Below are 18562 nucleotides of genomic sequence, written 5' to 3'. Positions count from 1 at the left end.
GGAAGATAGCGATTAAAAACTGGCATCTGGCTTTTGGTTTGCTGAAATGCCAGCTTTACTGAGATTTGATTTTCTAAACGGGAGGGCTAAACCTTTTTCCACAAAATAATCCCCTCTGGTGAGCGCAATAATATATTTGTTTTGCTTGCTGGCATGTTTCCGTTTTTGGGAGCAGAAGACAAAATACAAGGCTGCAAGACAGCGCGATGATCACTGAAAGAAACAGCGGCTGCATTCTTTGTAGTGAAATATCATAGGGGAAATGAAAGACGGCGTTGAAAATCAATACGAATCCCATCCGGCAAACACGGCACACTCGTGGGTAAAAAAAATAAATAAATAAACCTCCTTTGGCCCTGATGGCAATAAATCGCTGATTAAGTCTGCATTTGATTTCTAAACCCAGAGATGGTGATAAGAGCATTGCGTGCTTTTTAGTTTGTCCTAATGGACGCTTAGCCAGACGCGGCTCGTGGGTTGCTCCTTATGCAAATTCCAACTTGATTGATATCTTGGCCGTGATTTCCCCGAAGAGATAGTCTTTTTAAAGCGCACAATATTGATGAAGCATTCCAGTCTGCCAATATTCTCTCCGACGTCTGTGATACCCATAATCTTGCCAGCCGATAGCAGTCTGGTCATTATAGCTTAACTGGCAGGGGCCACAAACACCATAAGTGCTACAGATCATGATAAAAGATGGGGTACTATTAGTCATGGGCTAGGGTATATGGGGGGGTGGGGGTTTGCAAACACAGACCCATCAAAGTGCTTGAAAGGGTCGAAAGGGTTTTGTGTTTTGCCGTAACCAGCTTACACATGGCAACTATTGTATTTTGATGCTCTCACACAAATGAACTCCATATGCATTTAACTGATTTTTGTGTTTTGTGTGTTGTTTTTTACAGCATGTTGTAAGCACTGCTATAAAATCACCATCTTTGCTATGAATTTTTAATATTCTTTTGTAATAATCAATACAGTTCATGTCCAACCCATAGCTTCTCCTTGAACTTTGGGAGTAATCAAAAAAGGATTTTTTGATTACTCCTTTTAAGAATTGCAATTGTTTTTGCTTTATTTAGAGTAAAGATTATAGTGTTCACCACAAACATCCTACTTCATAACCAAAAATGCAGTGTACTGTAGGTATTTACTGTTATACTTCGCTATGTCTCTACATTCAACATTCATGCTTTCTGAGGTGGTTTCCAAGTGATATTCGATTGTGTCTCCCCAGGTTCTACCAGGTTCGCGCTGGATTGAAAGTTTCACCTCGTGTGCCACACAGATTGATAGCAACAACAGCAGGAAATACAGGTAGGAGATATCTGAAGGGTGCACTCTTTAATGTTCAGTCACACCACAAGCGTACCGAGAAAAGTAGGACTAACGTAATGTTAAGGACAGGAACGTTTTAGCGAGTTTGGCTGACAGAGCTCTAACCGCCATTCGCAGCAAAGCGTAAACACTTATCCCATGTTGCCTCTGCTCTCAGAGCGATTTAACCAGGCTTTTTAAAAGGTCACCCTGTGCCTGTGGAACCAGTGCTGTTTAGCATAACCATTTTACAGGGGCTGCGTTCAAAATCCTGTAGGCATTCTTTCCATACACAAATACCGACACCAGAAAGGTTCACAATGACAACAGCTGTCCCTTGCAACACAGAAGGGGAGGTTTGTGTGCGTTGCCTGTATTTGGGGAAGAAAGACTCACACTCGGTGGTGCTGGTTTGTTGGGATTCATGAAGCCCTCGCGGGGACAGTGCACACATGGCAGGACCTCCTTGCATGTCCTTAAAAACAATAATCTTTTCTGGATGCTTCCTTTGTGTCTCGTGGGAATGCAGGCAGATTGCTTCACATTCATGTCCTCTCTGAAGCTGGAACAGGTGCTCTGGGAGTTTCATTTGAAGAGTTGAGCTGTTAAGTTGACTTTTATGGGATTCGTGGAATTCGAAATGTTTCTTGCCACTGCACTTGCCCATAGCATACCCTATATTACACATGTTCTTTGAGTGTAATGGTATCTTTTGAGGACATGTTCAACAAGGCTACAATTACAGATTCAGCAAGAGGTTGCAAGTGCACTAAAAAAGTCTGTTCATATGCAGTTGTACATGGGGAGGCAAAACAAAGTTATACATAGCATATTTTACAGTCTCATCATGGGGTTGATATATTATGAAAATTATTATGATTTCAGTTTCATTGCAATGTACCCCAGGGTGATATAGAACGATGCTTCAGTGTATTTTCAATATGGGCGCCCAACAAAGTAAAGCCACATTTGCTAGTTTCCACCATTCCTGCATCAGTACGGGGGGTTTTGCAACACTTTTCACATGCTTAATGTGCAGGTGTAGGGAAACTCGTCTTCACCTCTGGCTTTTGAAATGCTTTGCCTGCTTGGAAAAATGTCACTCCTTGCAGATCTGAGTGTTCCAAGCAGTGGCTTTTGTTTAAGGCTGAAACACAGCAAAATAGAAACTCATGTAATGTTTGCTTCAGGACTGGAACACCTCTATTCTAAACTCAAATTTTTGCTTATATAAGGGCAAGTAACCATTAGCAACCACAGTGTCAGTAACACAGTAACTTTAGACTTTTGGTCTAATTTTGGTCTATACATTTGTGAAAAGGCCTTACTGAATTTTTATTGAGGAAGCAGTGTCATTTATAATGCACTGTCTTCATAAAACCATAAAGGCAGCCACCGTATAAAGAAGCTTTCTGTGTTTGTTTTTTTTTGCCTGTAGATATTTAATGCCCTAGTGTAAGCAGAGTGACTTACATCTGACTGCATAGTTGCAATGTTCATGACAGTGCAAAGCAACCATTACAGTTTTAACACTGCGGACTTGACTTTCAGTAGAAAGAGTGTAACTCACAAAAAAAAAAAAAAAACTGCTGCATTTTGTAGCCACCTCCATTATTAAGCAGACTCTTGGTGATCCATTTTGATCAGCTTAGTGTTTTGGGCAAATGTGGCCAAATGTTGTCATGTTGTTGTTTTTTTTTCCTCCTCTCTCTTTCTCTCTCAACATGTAAGTGGATTCAGGCTCTTTACTGACTGTAAATCCATCCGTCATGTTCTGACCATCGCCCTGTCAGAATAAAACATTTGTCTTTGGCGGAGCCTTTATGGAACAAAATGCTTGTCATCCTAAATTAATTTGAGAGAGCGATTGCACCGAGGCTCCTGTTCACGTAAAGACGAAATAAATTACGGCAGATCACATCTTAATGGCCTTTTCTCTGCAGCGCATCGATTCCGCCTTCAGCGGGGAAGCCGCTTTCGTGCCGTTTCATTTCGTTTCGGCTGGGGGTGAAGGGGTGCACTGCGCTCCTCGGCAGGTACAGGGGGAACGGCTGAGCTCTGCGTCGGCCCATGACATTGAAATTTGACATTCTCCCCTGCTCGCTCAGAGCCACTGGCTGTGCCTGCCCACCCAGGGCACATAAATAAATTATTATTGTGCTTTGACATCTAAAGTGCAGTCTGGAGTGTATTGATCAAGAGGCGTTTTGACATGGTTGATTTTGCTCGATCAACAGCACAAAAGGCAACTTCGGTATAAAGTTTTAAAAGCTGGATGTCTTCAGGAAAGATTCAGCAAACATGCTTAAGCAGTGGTGAGATTTGTCTGCTGGTTTGGAAGGGCTCTTAAAAGTCTATGGGGACTCATCTGGAATGCCTGTTAACAAGGTGTATATCAAGTAGAGTTACAGTCTGAGCTGTCCTGCAATTATGCTGTATTTATTCTTTATTTGAACACAGGAACTGAGCAGGCGCTTTTTAATGGTCGCATCCCACAGTGGCAAAATATCGTGACGGTGAGAGCAGCTTACTTAGTTAGTCATTCATTTAGCTGGTCTGTGACTGAGTGAGTCAATTGTTGAGTCAGTATGCAAGTGAATTGGTTATTGAGTCAGTCTGTGAGTGCGACTTGAAAGTGAAATCATTTGTAATGTGTGCTGTAATCATAATGTTGCACTGTTGGTTCAAATCTCTGCTTCCCCCTTCGTATGTATGTGCAGACCAAGCTCTCTCCCTCAGTATAAAACACAGTATGCCTCTATAGTAATGAGCAAGCCGATCTGCAGAGCTCCTGTCACTCAACAGATCCTCAAACAAGGTCATGCATTATGTGGCTCTAAGCCCCACAGCTATAAATTCACCGATGTGCCAGGCCCAGCAAGGAAAAGACACTCATCTAATTCAGAGCGAGCGAGACACAGAAGAAAAACAATCACTGGCTCTCCCTGACAGTGCGTTTGACATTTCAATCTTCGCAGATTCCAATTAAAGAAGTCCACTGATGATTTCCTTCTCAAATGCAGACAATAGACGGTAATGATACTTGCAGACAACATGTCAAATCTGTGCACCGCTGACTCTTGGGAGATTTCGTTTCCTGTTGTCATGGTTTACTTCTTAATCTTTCAGGGGAAAAAAGCTTCAGTGGGCTCATAGCTGTCTAACCACCTCTGCAGTTATTAAGAAACATGCTATCCAGACAAATCAGTAGTCTTAAATTTCCCCAACTTCTGCAAGCAAAACTGTGAAATGTGTACGGTTTGTTTTTTGGAGGGGGGGTAGTTTATTTTCTTTTCATTAATATTCATACACCAAGCTGCCCAGGATGGAGATTTCCCTATCTGTCTATTTGTAAGCAGATTACCCTCTGTGGAGCACAGTAATTGTATTTAGGGGCTTAGCAGAGAGTCTCTGCGCTGCAGACATCATCAGGACAATGCAAAGACCCCCCCTCCTCATGTGCCCATTCCGTTTCTGTTGACCTTGTTACTCCACAGCAAATATGTAGTGTCCCTCTTTATTGCTCATTCCTGTGTGTTATGCATGATTAGTCTTTGGTGTACAGCTTTGCTCCATGCAAAAATACAGTGTTAGTGAATAAATTTGAGCTCTTTTTTGCAAACTATTTCACAGATGTTATTCATGCTGATACCTGAACCCTAACCAATGAGAGCTTTACACTTACTGCCATTGTCCTCTCTCCTCTGTCAGACATGTAGAATGTTCATAAACAGTGTCCAAACAGTGCCTGAATATGCCTAAGGCTAATGATGATCATTGTGTATCATTCACGTGATGAGTGCAATTTTCTGGTTATGTTTTTGTGTGCGTTAGTGTGATTATTATGGAATTATGGCATGAAGGGGGGGGGGGGGGGTGAATGTGAGTCCTGTCTCTTTAAGAAATGGCTGCCTTTTTCCTCTTCATTGTTCATTGGTCTGAAGTCTTCCGTTCCCAGGAGGCAAGATTATACAAGGAGTTCCTCTACACAAAGTGTGAGGATACTTGAAGGGTTATTTGACTTCTGTTTTTTTGTGTCAGGAAAAACGTTTTGAAACATTTTTAGAAATAGCAGAAGAGGAGCAGAAATACTCAGTTAATCTATGTTTATGGTAGAATGTTTGACTGAAAATATCTCTGACAAGAATGTGCACACAATACCACAATTCAGTTTGTGGTATTTTTTCATGAATTTGTAGGACCTATGATGGACCCTGTGAAAAAAGGTCCATAAAGTTTAAGAAAACATACTGAGTTGTACAAACCTTCCTGATATACAGTAGCTCTAGATTCAAGTTATTGGCCTTTGTTGTGACCAACCCTAAAATCCATGGATAGTGTCCTCTCTTTTTCAACAAGATACATGATTATCAGCATTTTAAATAGTCCTATATAGCTATAGCCGATGCTGACATTGTGCTGTAAATCTATTTTCTGCATCCGTAAAATGTTGCATGTGCAGAACTGCTTTAATTGTGAATCCAAGTAAATTAGTTCTTTCATCCTGAACACTGTGGTAAGCAAGTTTTTCTGGCATGGACAGTAAGGACTTTTTTAATGTGCAGGGAAAAACGAATCACTATTGATATTCTTGATGGCTCTGGAGAATAGAAGAACAGTATGTACAGACGGTAATTAGATCATGTGTGAGCTAGAAGTACAGAGCAGCATTTTATTGAATGTATAGAAACAGGAATGTTCAAACGCAGTTATGGACAAGAATGTTGTGACGTGGTCAGTAAAGCCTTACTGGTGCTAAATCAGGGTCTGGCTCCTATAAACGTTATTAATGGATTGATATGCGCTGTAGATGTGGACATCTAGAGGCTGGAGAGACTTGAGGGAAGCCACTGCGGCACGAATCCCAGTCTCTTGCACCTTAGACAAAGGAGTCGTCACTCCCACAGCGGAAGACGGAGGAGAATTCCCTCTTTCGGGGCCTGGACTCATGGCCCCCAAAGAGTGTGAAAATGCAGGCTTGGGGAGGGTGGTCCTCAGCCACTGAAAAGTCCCAGGGGTTAGACGATGCAGAAATGCCCCCGAAGGTGGAGGAGCTTTTCGCAAGTCACGCGGAGGGGCCGGCCATCCAAGACAGCGGGAATACACAGACCCCCTCAGGGCCTGGTAGCAGAGGTATTCCTTTCACAGAGTCACTAGGAGGGTGATTCAGAGTCTGTTACTAAGGAGAATATTTCATTGTTGGTCAGGCAGCAGCTTGTCAGCATCAACGTATGCACCAATTAATGGTGGTGGGGCTAATAGCACCCAGCAGGAGGAAATGTTGCTGACTTAGAGAGGAATCATAGTATGCATTAGGGGCTTATAAGAATTAAGCAGATCAGAACTGTCTGGAAGATTGTCAAGCATTAAAGAAAAAGGCATTAACTTATAGCAGTACGTCTTATTGATGAACTAAATGAGAATAACAGCTGAATAATCACTGTTCTTACAAAGGAATGGTTTCATGTTCACATATTCATTTTTTTTTGTTCCTTTTTTCCCGTATCACATCTCACAATTTACTGGACCATAAAAAATAGATGCTGGATTTTTTTATGTGATCTTGTGGTTCACACTAATCATACTGCCCATTGCAGGCGGTGTAAGGGTTCGGCTTTAAAAGCGGAAACATTTTCCACCAAGTACACTTCAGTCAGCAAGCTTGCAGCAAGCGTCAGCTGGTGTGCTGTGTTATGGCAGCCATGTCTTTGTACAAAGGGTTTGTGCATCAAAGCGGGCCTCCTTCCAAAGCCGGCTCACAGCGCAAACACAGCGAGCTGTCCCACCCATGATATCTACTCAAAAATTACACTGAAAGAATGCCGCTCGGGGCCTGACAGGGAGGGGAGACTGTCAGACTTTTACTCGCAAACTGTTGTGTGACATTTCTGACAGCATGGAGCTGATGCTCAGTGCCTGTAAATATTTTGGGGTCTTTTGCACTCTCTCCTCGCAGGGGAGTCCAGCTTCAGTTCGGCCAGTGTCCATGACGGCAGTGTGTTCAGCAGGATATTTCAGATCCTGTACAGGAATGAAGAGATCGCTGTGAACGACTCGATGAACTTCAAGGTCCACTTGCTGCTCGACGGGGAGAGAGTAAGTCGGTCAATAAAGCGATGCCCTCCGTGTTTTCAGTAAACAGACCGAATGTCAAAGGGGACACACAGGAGCACGGCACCTGCATCCGAATGTGCTTGTGAGCCGCCCATACAAACCGCAAGTATGTTTTTAAAGTTCGTATTTTCACATGGCCTGTCCTCTCAGCACAGATTTGCAATTTTGGGAAGACGTTAGAAATGTGACAGCGGTATTGATCAGGAATTCTTAATGGCTTTTGCTACAGGCATGACCCAGAATGCACCTGGAGTGTTTTTACTTACCATACAGGGATTTATCAACATTGACAGTGATGGTGCAGCTGTAGAGATGAGGGACCACAGCCAATCTGTTTATCCTCTTAAAATCAGTCTCCTTCACAAGGTCATTTGTCATTCCTCTATAGTTGTTTTTAACTTATAAAATCGGATTCCGTGCTCATATGCAAAGACCACAAGATTGAGTGCAGCATTAACAGAGGTACATGTGAGTTTAGATTAGAAATAATATGCAGTGAGTACAGTAGCTGAAATATACAGAGTTAGAATAATGTTTGTCATTTGGGTGCTGTTGTACACATTTAATGGTTAGTGTTGAGCTAATTGAGTATCTTCTCCAAAGCAGACATTCATTCATTTTCAGCTCGTTACTTGGCTGCAAAATGGAATGAGAAATCTCAAGCATCAAGGAAGATAGTTTTATTGCCCTGCTCCTAATTTTAGAAATTTCATTAAAAATTATTACACATTTATATGAAGGTGGGAGGAATTTGAGCTTCAAGGCATATCAGATGTCAGCAGCCACCTCTCCCAGTGAATGCTCTTCATTAACCTTGGATGGGTTATCTTCTTTGACATGAGATAAAGTTTGAAATAGCCTTTCTTTCATGTGTGTCTTTAATTAATCACTCAAACAATAATTGTTACTGTGCAGTTTGTATTGAACTATTTTTAGCTATATGTGCTCATTTCTGTGTGTGTGTGTGTGTGTGTGTGTGTGTGTGTGAGAGAGAGAGAGAGGGAGAGAGAGTGAAAGAGAGAGGGACCGCGTGTGCACGAGAGAGAGAAGGGGGGGGGGGGGGTGGTGGGGGTGTGTTTTTTAGAATTATCATTGTTCTATTGACTGCATTAGCTTTTGAAGTGCATGACTTGATCATCAAATTGTTCCTGTAAAAGCCCTTTTGCGGTCTGTTTAGAATTACAATAGATACCGGAAAATGCTTGTTGAATTGTTTATAGTGTATATTAATAGTATGTGTATAGTACCTTTTCTTTCTTTCTTCTGTGTGTCCTGACATGTACTTTCAAGGAGCATGATATACCAATCACTTATTAAATTGCCTTAAAATGTCATTGTCTTTTATTTTATAATCATTGTTCATTGTAATGTCCCAGTTACATCTTGGAATAAGCTGTCCACTGAAATACATGATTTATCGTCTTTAATGTGTTCTAAATGTAATCTAATGGTTGAATGCACTCGTTATCTCTACCAGCTAGCTAGTACCTTGTCTGGCCAACCACTGAAACCTGGTCTAATATTGTTGACTCCTTATAGTTTTTTGCTTGTGTTGTACTCTACCTCACTTGTAAAACACTTTGGATAAAAGTGTCTGCCACATGAATAAATGTAAATAAACGTACATGTTTTCACAGGTGGAAGAGGCCCTGAGTGAGGTGGACTTTCAGCTGAAGCTGGACCTGCACTTCACAGACAGCGAGCAACAGTACGTGATTCTCTGTGTTCCGTTGAATGCTTCGCGAATGTTGTTCTCTCCACTGACGTATGTTTGCAGACATCCCCTGCATCGGAAAGGGTCCAGCTAAGACCGCCCATGGATTTCGGAGTGGTAATTAGACCTAGGCCAAGGCGAGTGGAACAACTCGGTGCTCCACACGGCACCTGTACAATAGGCCATGGGCTAGAGAGGAAGTGCAGTCAGAGGAGCGAGCCGGAAGAAGCGCTCTCCTGAGGCGAGGCTCCCGCGGAGATGAATCTCGCCTTGAGCGCTCTGCCACTTGTAGCGGACTCGAAACCGCTACGAAACCCAATTAAGTCCACAGGTTTCCGAAAGGAATGGGGTTTCATCTGTCCGGCGGTAACAGCAGCTCCCCACTGAGCGACAGAGCCAGAGAATAAAGGGGGGGGGGGGGGTCAACGCGGCAGCCTCAGTTTGTGTGCTCATTAGAAAGCCATACGTTTGGAGCTGTCACTCACAGGAAGGGGTCCAGCTAGCTGTGCTCAGTGCTGCTGTAGTAATTAAGCAGGAAGTACAGCTTCCTTACACACAAGAAAAAGCCACATAAACTCCACGATGCATGTCTGAGTAGCCGATCATACCATTTCTCTGCCTCACAGTTATAGAGCAATATAACGGTTGCTGAATTTAAACGTGACCTATGTACAGTACTTGGTAGTGGTAGCAGAAAGGTGTATGTTCTCTTACTACTGGTTATATTATACATTACAAAACAGGTGATGGACAAAATATTACTTCCAGAGTAATATTACCTGTTTTTGTCCATTATTACTTAAAAAATAATGCTGTCCACTAGTTTTGTCTCAGCTTTGTTCTTTTCAGTGACCATGACATGTCAGTGTTAAGGGCACATAAATAATCACAATCGTTCATCAAGCATGTCAAAGATTAATTTCATATTAAAAGGTTCCATGTTTCCAGAAATAATAACAACGCTTTCCGCCGCAGATAACGCCGGCCTGCTTTCCGAACTGCCGCGCACCGTCCCTGCGGGTTATTGATTTCGCTCATTAGGCGCGAGCGCTCCACGCTAACCGACTCGGCGGGAGCGGGGTGCGCGTGCGTCAGAGTGTCCTCCGGCGCCATTAATCTCCCTCTCCTCTCCGTGTCGCCCCCCCCCCCCCCCCCCCCCCCCCAGGCTGAGCGATATCTCCACGGTTCCCCTGATCAGCAGCCGGACACTGGGCCTCCACTTCCACCCACGCCGGGGGCTCCACCACCACGTCCCCGTCATGTTCGACTACTTCCACCTGTCCGTCATCTCCGTCTCCATCCACGCCTCGCTGGTCGCCTTACATCAGCCATTGATCAGGTGGGTCACTGGATGCCCATGGCTTCTGAAGAGCTCCTCTGAAGTTATGTTACTCCTAGGGTTGTCACACATAGGCTAATTACGAACTTTCTCTCAAGCGCATTTATAATCTGTATCTAGCACGCAATGTGTTCATCTCAGAATGTGCCATAGGCATTGATGTTAGCTGTCTTAAGTAAATCAATTATGTAAGACTCATTTATCAAACAGTTCGACAAAGTTGAACTAGTTCAAAGACCTGTCTTTTGAAGCTGTCAGTGAATACAAAATTCAGAAGTCTGGAACTTGATAACGGTATAATAGTCCTTAAGGATGGAGGACTAGCCTAGTACTATCTTATGCTAGCTGTGTCGCATTTAGGATCTGAAGTGCATTCCTAAGTCCTTTGGTGATAAATACAGCTTGCAAAATTAACTTAATTGATTTTTTTCCAAGTGTTTACCCTCACTATTATGCTTTGATCACACCATATTGATTACACTGAGGAAGAAGGCTGGCTCTCTGCTTGTTACAGCTTTGCTCGGTCAGGGAAGGGTTCCTGGCTGGGAAAGAGCTCTCCGGAGAATGGGACAGATCCTTCCGCCATGTCGATAGAGAATCTCATGTTTGGGGCCGGGTACTGCAAGCCTGTTCTAACAGAGGTAAGATGCTCCCTGAAGGAGAGACATCCCTTCCTCGTTCACCAAGATTCCTTATACGACAGGTACCAGGGTTTGTAACCCAAAGGTTGCCTGTTCAGTTCCCAAGTGGGACATTGCTGTTGTACCCATGAGGAAAGTGCTTCATCTAAATTGCTTCAGTAATTATTGAGCTACATTAATGGAGGATATTCAAGCTACAGTATGTGAGTCGCTCTAGATAAGCAAATAAATATAATTAAATCTAAATAATTAAACCACTTACCGGCTTACCAGATTTTAACTTGAAAACTGGAAATGAGAATTCTCAAGAGTGATTCTCAAACCAGAATTCGGAGAGGAAACAGGAAACCTCACTATTGCACTGGTTATTGTGTCATAAACACCTCAGGGTGTCTGCCCTTCACAGCTATGTTCAGACTTAAATGGGGAAACTGCTCTGGGATGGGAAGTGTCTGGACTTCAGATGATACCATTTTTCTTTTATGAGTTACTGTCTCTCAATTCCTCAGCACACAGGCTTTCACTGGTCAAGGCCTGCCTCTGTTTTTTCAAACCTTTGAGAATGGGCAGGCAGGTGAGCAGTTGTATGTATCTACCAAAGCAGGACGACAAGGGCTGGAGAGAGCGACTTTTTATAACAAAGCACTGCCTACCTCCCATTTCAGCAGGCCCCTTCATCAGTCTTCCCATACACTGGCACACCTCCAGAACAAAGTAACAAACGTAATATATTCCCGGCCGCATGGTATCGTGATCTACTGGATCTACTGTGTACATCAGGGCTCTGTGCAGGTCTCAGTTTACAGCCCTCAGTTTTCTCTCTGCAATTTTCCAGCAGGGAGCCTTTCACAAGAGCCGTTGGACACATGTAAATCTCCTAGTCGATTGATCTAATTTACGGCCTCTAGCCAATACCCAGGAGGCTGTTCCGAGACGCAGAGCTGGGGAGAGCATAATACGGGGCTTGGCAATGCTGTACGTCACAGGAAACAAGGCAAGACATCAGTCAGGCCCCGGCTCAGTGCCGTGGCAACAAAGACGATAAATTGCATTGCCTCCTGCCATTATTAGCCCTGTACTTCACTCCATTGATTCAGCTCTTACCAGTGACAGATTAAGCAACAGATCAGAAAAGGCTGGATGAATGTGTGACTTTAAAAACAAGACCCTGAGCTCACTCCATCCTAATGGGAAGGGTTTAGCTCTTCGCTTCTTGTATATTTAGGAGAAAAGGTCATTTGAATCTCAAGCATGATTGGCGCAGGCACATTTTAGCCAAACTCAGTGACACTGTCATTGACATTGCACAATGACTGAAAGGGGACATTGATGGAGTATGGGGGTGATGGAGTCTTTCATACCAATGAGTATTATATTCATATTAATGCGTACTGAGCAGCAAATGCAGGGATTTCTTTCCATTATTAAGTTCACTGTCCCTGTTCATCTTTTGACCTGCTCTTTGGGTGAACAGCACCCACAAAAGAAAGCATTCAGTCATCACTCTTACTCTCTTATACCTTCCAACAGAGTGGCTTCACTTTTTAAAATATGCCCCTCTCTTTCCTCAAAAACACAGTGTTAGGAGCTATAAATCTTAATGAGCGTGCTTTTTGCCCCCCGTTCGGGGGCTTGTACACCGATCCCCCGTGGGATTCTTTAATAAGTACCCCGTTAAGCGGTGCAGGGGGCCACTTTTGATCGCGGTAATGAGTTCTGCTTTACCGCCATGAACCTGCGGGTGAAATGTGTAGAGCAAAGCCCTGCTGCTTCCGCCGTTATTTATTTAAGACTCCTTCCCTGAGCGAGAGCACTTTGTAGTTTATGGCGAAGCGCTTGACAGACCTGCGCTCTCGTAAGAAAACCATTTTATTGTGGAATTAGCTTTTACTGTACCGTTATTTCCGACTGTATCAGCTGAATTCTCATGCGGGCTGCGTCCTCAGAGCAGAAGGCTGGCGATTTAGCAAAAAATAGAATGGAGTTGTTAAGAATCAACAAAAACTCTTTTTCTTCTTCTTGACTATTAAAAAATGTTTTAGGGTGATCATCTTAAAGAGCTAAGGAAGCAGGTTAGTGAGAGGAAGTCTCAAGCAAAGGCATTTTTCTTAGACCTGTGCTGGAGACAAAGATGGCCTGTGTAAGCAAGGCCCGTACTCATTTTGTCAGGACTGTTGAGTCCCCGAGCGGATTTGGGCCCGCTCCATGTGCATATCTCTGGCGTTTGGATTGGGAGGCCTACCTCTGAAAATCGGGTCACCCTCTGTACATGGAATTATGCCTTTGCCCGGGTGCAGGCCCCTCTGCACAGCTGCTGCAGAGCAGAATTTTCCCTGAACTCCACTGCAGCAGGCAGATGGACACTTCCTGAGCTCTGGGATATGAAGGCGTATCCCATGATGCACTGCAGTGCCCTGTGGGTGCCCTGCATTATCCACCACTCACCCAGTGTTCCAGAAGCAATCCCCCTACTGCATGCGGTCCTTTCAGAGCCACCGTTCAGTGACATTTCGCACGCTGTGTGTGTTTGTGCATTTTTTTTAATACAAGTCAGTTCCACTCTGTTCTCTCACAGGTCTGGGACGAATACGCTCTCCACTGACTCCCCTCTGATTACAATAACTACAACGGGAAAATACATACACATAGCAAAATTTTCAAACAAGGCAATATGAATGAGCATAAAAGCAGTGCTTCATCGATTGGTTCATGAAAACAGACTATAACAGAGCTGTTATTGAAAGGAGCCCCCTCTTCTTTTCGGCTAATGACAGGTTTATAGCAAAAACGTGTATTTCTTAACCTCCGCTCCTGGTTGTAACACCAAGGGCTTCTATAAACCGAGGAAGAAAGAATGAAAGTAAACATACAGATGTTCCTTCCTGCATCAGGCATACAACAGAGCAGCAATTACAGAGTACACGCAGACGTGATGATAGGGCGAGATTTTACAGCCCCAGAGAAAATTATAGTACATACAGAGATGTGAGTATTACATGCTCTCGAGAATGCGGGTCTGCTGCAGCGTTCAAAAGAACCAGGGGGAAAAAACATTACTGCAGGTATGAAGGCTTTACAGGTACGCGTCAGGATTCGGCGTCGTGTCTGGCGATGGCGATGTGCTGACGCCCTCCGTTTGGAAGAGGCAGATGCCAACGCTGTTCTTCTTCGGTAACCGGCAGAAATTGACTGGTACGCTACACGGCACTTCAGATTGGTGCAGTGTCAGCTCCCGCAATCTGTATTTGCAAACCAGTTCACAGATTCAGTGCGTCCACCGCAGAGAACTGCGGTAGGATGACGTGTGTTTAGAGGGCCATCTGCTGGAAAGATGAGGAAACGCACTGCCAATGCGAGAGCAACCCTTATACTGCGTTTTAACATGAAATTACTCAATCAAACATCATAAGCCTCCAATATGTGCAAAACCCAAAGTAGATGAGAAATTCTTTTGTAGCTCTTAAATAAAGAAATGTATCACATGTATAATCTGAAATATATATCATCATGATTCTAACAGGGGAGCTGTTGTTACCAAGAAGTCTGTAAACTAAGGAGACATTGGTTATGTGAATTGCCAGTGAATAAAATATTTTGAATAACAGTGAAGAACAAATATGTGTTTCTGACTGTCAGGGCAATCAAGGTCATGCATTGTCATAGACGAAAGCAGAGATGAGCATATGTAAAACGTACCCTCTAATATAGCATGTCATTATGTCTATTATGTGATGCTACTATCTGACATGGAATGTGTAATTAAATTGCCTTAATTTGAATTCCTTCAGTTTGGGTGGCCTGAGCTAAAGCTAGCATTCAGAACTCTTGAAATGGAGTGAAACAGTGACACATAAGCAGGTTGTTAAGAGGTTAAGAGGTTGCTAAGAGACAAGCTGTGTTTAGGGGATGACTGCCTCCTGTCCCTCATTTGATCCTGATTTAATAGTTGCGTAGTTTCAGCAAGCGCGACTCCCTCTGACACTCTGCTTCAGTGGCACACTCAGGCAGAGGCAGTAGAGGGGTGTTGTGGGCTGTGTAAAAATAATATGCGGGTGAAATGCAGCATAGATTCTTTTTATCTGTATAAAAATACAGGCATGAGCAGGGAGGGAAAAATATATGCATTACAATCGCCTAACAGAGCTTGCTTTAATAGCTTTGAATGCTATTAAACCCATAAAATAATCCAGAATGCAGCTGCACGACTTGTCTATAACCTCCCTAAATGTAGTCAAGTTATACCTCTCCTCACCTCACTTCATTGGCTTCCTATTATCACTCCTTTCAAGTTCAAATCCTTGGTGCTGGCATATGGAACGGTGAATAGGAGAGCCCCCTTATACCTACAATCAGTCTTCAAACCATATATCACTAAGCTCTGCAATTATGGGGCAACTGACTATCCCATCCTAACGGGGTTACTCCTCTCAGACATCATCCCTGCCTGTACTAGTTCCTCAGTGGTGGAATGAACTTCCCACAGGAGTCAGAACAGCGAAATCACTGGCCATCTTCCAATGCAGACCGAAGACCTGACTCTTCAGACTGCATCTCAGGTCCACCTCAGTCCCCACCCCCTAACACCTGCTACTTGTATTACTTGTTGCTTATTTTATGTGTAGTATCAAAATGTGCTTTGGATTCTGTGATCTAGTGACTGGGATGTATGATGGTACACTTGACTTCCCTTCCCTACCTCTAGTCAGGTTGCACAAGTTAACTTGTGGTAGGGCTTGAACAGTGTTACGCTTACGCTGTTATGCTGAGTGTTGTTAGCCTGGTCTGACATGATTGCTCATTCAACTTGAATGGATACACTTCTGTTCTTTTGTGCTGGAAGTCGCTCTGGTTAAGAGCGTCTGCTAAATGAATGTAAGGTAATGCAATGTAATGAATTTGTCATTTTGCATTAGTGTTAGACATTTTTCTGTATAACAAGATGTTTTTTTACGTAGGTACTTTTAAGCACTTGTTCAAGGGTACAACAGCAGACTTCTGTCTTTCTTCTGCCGCTGTTATGAAGGAGGTGAAACCAGACCTCTGATAGGCTTTATGTGGAGAAATCTTTCTATTTTTTTGTTTGGCCTTAATCAGTTGATGTGCAGCTCTTTTGATACAGCACCAATCAAGTCGGCAACCGGGATATGTTTTTGGCAGGTATGATGGAAAATGGGGGGCAGAGGATGGGAGAGGTGTGACGTCGCTGGAGATTAGGGCTCTGAACTGTGTGATTTCTCTCCTCCCCAGGGCAGCTTCTATGTGCCGTCTGAGAACTGCCTGCAGCGGGCTCAAACGTGGCACCGGAGACTCTGTCGCCTCCTGCTGGCAGCTCACAGAGGCTTACGCCTGTACTACACCGGGCTGATGAAGGAGATCCCTGAGCTGGAGCAGGTGGAGATAGGTAAGGGGCATATATATTATTATAACGTTTTATTGTTTCAAGAAAGCTGTTCAACAGTCCCGCCCACTGTGAGATACCAGAAAATGAAAATGACATTCAAGATAATTTGATAATTTCACGAATAATAATGCCAAGAAATTCCTTATGCTCAGAACCTTTGTTCATATTGTGTATAGGGTGAAAAATACAGGTATACGGGTGTATATTAAAAACAGAGCACTCCTCTTTAGCTGAATCAGTAGGAGGATGTAAGTGATGTGCATAAACAAGCAAAGAAAGCCAATTGCTTATGTAAAGGTCAGCAACACACAAGGGCCTTCTGTTGGCTAAAATCAACTCTTCTAGTTACCAACACCAACATATGATGTCCGGTGAACGTTTCAGTGTTCTTGAACTTCACGTTCAGCTGCATAAAACTTGATTTAAAAGAGGGAGTCTAAATCTGACAGTTTAAAGGTGAACTAAATGTAATGGAATGGTGTGTCAGTGTCAGTACTGTGACTTGAAAACAGATGTCACTGGGCTCTAGCCGCAATGTACCTGGTATGTAACTATGTCAATTTCCCTCTCTCTCAGCCTGGCCCAGGTATCAGGCTGTGTAACCAGCTGTGCAGATGTGTGTACACACTGTCCTAATGTGTACAGACGCTGTGCTGATGTGTACACATACTGTGCTTATGTGAACAGACGCTGTGCTGATGTGTACACACACTGTGCTTATGTGTACACACACTGTGCTGATGTGCACACAGACTGAACTGATGTGTGTACAGATTGTGTTGTTACATACACAGGCTGTATGCAGTATACACAGAGGCCTAGTGCTTGACGTATGGCCCCCTAAAGTGAAAATGTTGACAAAAACATTTCAGGTTGGCTTAATGCTGTGTCTAAAGATCGATGACGACAGAAGAGGAATTTCTGGGCTGTGTCAGATGCAAAGAATGCTATTACAGCACAGAGTGAAGAGTTATTCTGAAGAAATATTCTGGTAGATCCCCATCTCACCAGAAGCATAAAGGCAGCAGAACGGCAGTGTATAATATCCAGTCCACCACCTCCCCTCATGCCATGTGTGAAATACAGATGATTTTACACACACATGGAAACACAGATGGATAATGGAAACATCTGACATATCTCAGTGTAATGACTGAATCTGATATTTAGATTTTAAAAACATTTTTATTTTGGCCCTGACACTGGGACGGATGTATTCTGGCTTCCTTTGGATGAGATTGAACACTGCATACTCAATTATATTGAAAGTCTTTCTCCATTTGTATTCAAATTCCGACCAAGTTGGCAGTGTCTGTATGTGCAAACTGTATTTAGTTGCATGGAGTTTCCCATTTTTTGTGGTTGAAGGACCAATCATCATGGGCAGTTTCGAGGGAGATTCCTCTCTTGTGCATTCCTCTGTGGATCACTGTCTTTGCATTGCTGCCTACATGTGACTTCTTCTTTCCACAGAGGAGCTGCCCATAGAGGAGACACTAACTCAGCTGTCAATTGAACTGCAGGTTAGTACACTGTTGAAGCTGATGTCACCCATTAACTCGAGTGAACAGCCTTGAAACCCGACACTTCACAGTCGTGTGCTTGTCATTTGTCTGAAGCCTTTTGTGCCTCTGTGTGATTTGTGCCCTTCAAAGATTTTACTCCTCATGCCTTGAGGATTTTTTTTTTTTCTGTATGGTGTTGTCTGAAGCCTGCAGTGTGTAGAGTCAGTGACACTTCAAAATATTTTTGAAACCATGAAATGTGACTACAAAGTGATTTAAATGGAAAGATCACCTCTTTGACTGATTTAAAATGTCATGTCTCTAACATGCCTGAAGAGAAACCATAATGAACCTGTTACTGTGGTTCTTTTCTGTCTTGCTTGTGTTCTGTGCTGCTCTAATGTCCTCTGATGTCTGAATTTCATGGTATAAGGCATTTCCGCTGTGTCAATACTGCTGGAGATTCAGATTTTGAGAAATCTTCAGTTGTGCCTCAGTGCAATTCACAAGAGGGTGTGGATGCCACCT

General features: G+C 43.3%; 1 protein-coding gene across 2 annotated transcripts in view; it reads left to right on the top strand.

The window, feature by feature from the left end:
- The window catches only part of fam135b (family with sequence similarity 135 member B), a 56209-nt gene that overhangs the window by 25222 nt on the left and 12425 nt on the right, over positions 1-18562 (top strand). For both annotated transcript variants that reach the window (XM_036515832.1, XM_036515831.1), the window contains exons 3-9: positions 1241-1320; positions 7277-7416; positions 9072-9142; positions 10314-10487; positions 11002-11128; positions 16376-16529; positions 18003-18052. In XM_036515832.1, the coding sequence (XP_036371725.1) occupies positions 1241-1320; positions 7277-7416; positions 9072-9142; positions 10314-10487; positions 11002-11128; positions 16376-16529; positions 18003-18052 (796 nt within the window). The remainder of the gene's footprint in view (positions 1-1240; positions 1321-7276; positions 7417-9071; positions 9143-10313; positions 10488-11001; positions 11129-16375; positions 16530-18002; positions 18053-18562) is intronic.

This window comes from Megalops cyprinoides, chromosome 21 (genome assembly GCF_013368585.1).
Source record: "Megalops cyprinoides isolate fMegCyp1 chromosome 21, fMegCyp1.pri, whole genome shotgun sequence".
Lineage (NCBI taxonomy): Eukaryota > Metazoa > Chordata > Actinopteri > Elopiformes > Megalopidae > Megalops > Megalops cyprinoides.
The sequence above is the reverse complement of the archived record's forward strand: the minus strand, read 5'-3'. Positions and strand labels throughout refer to the sequence as shown.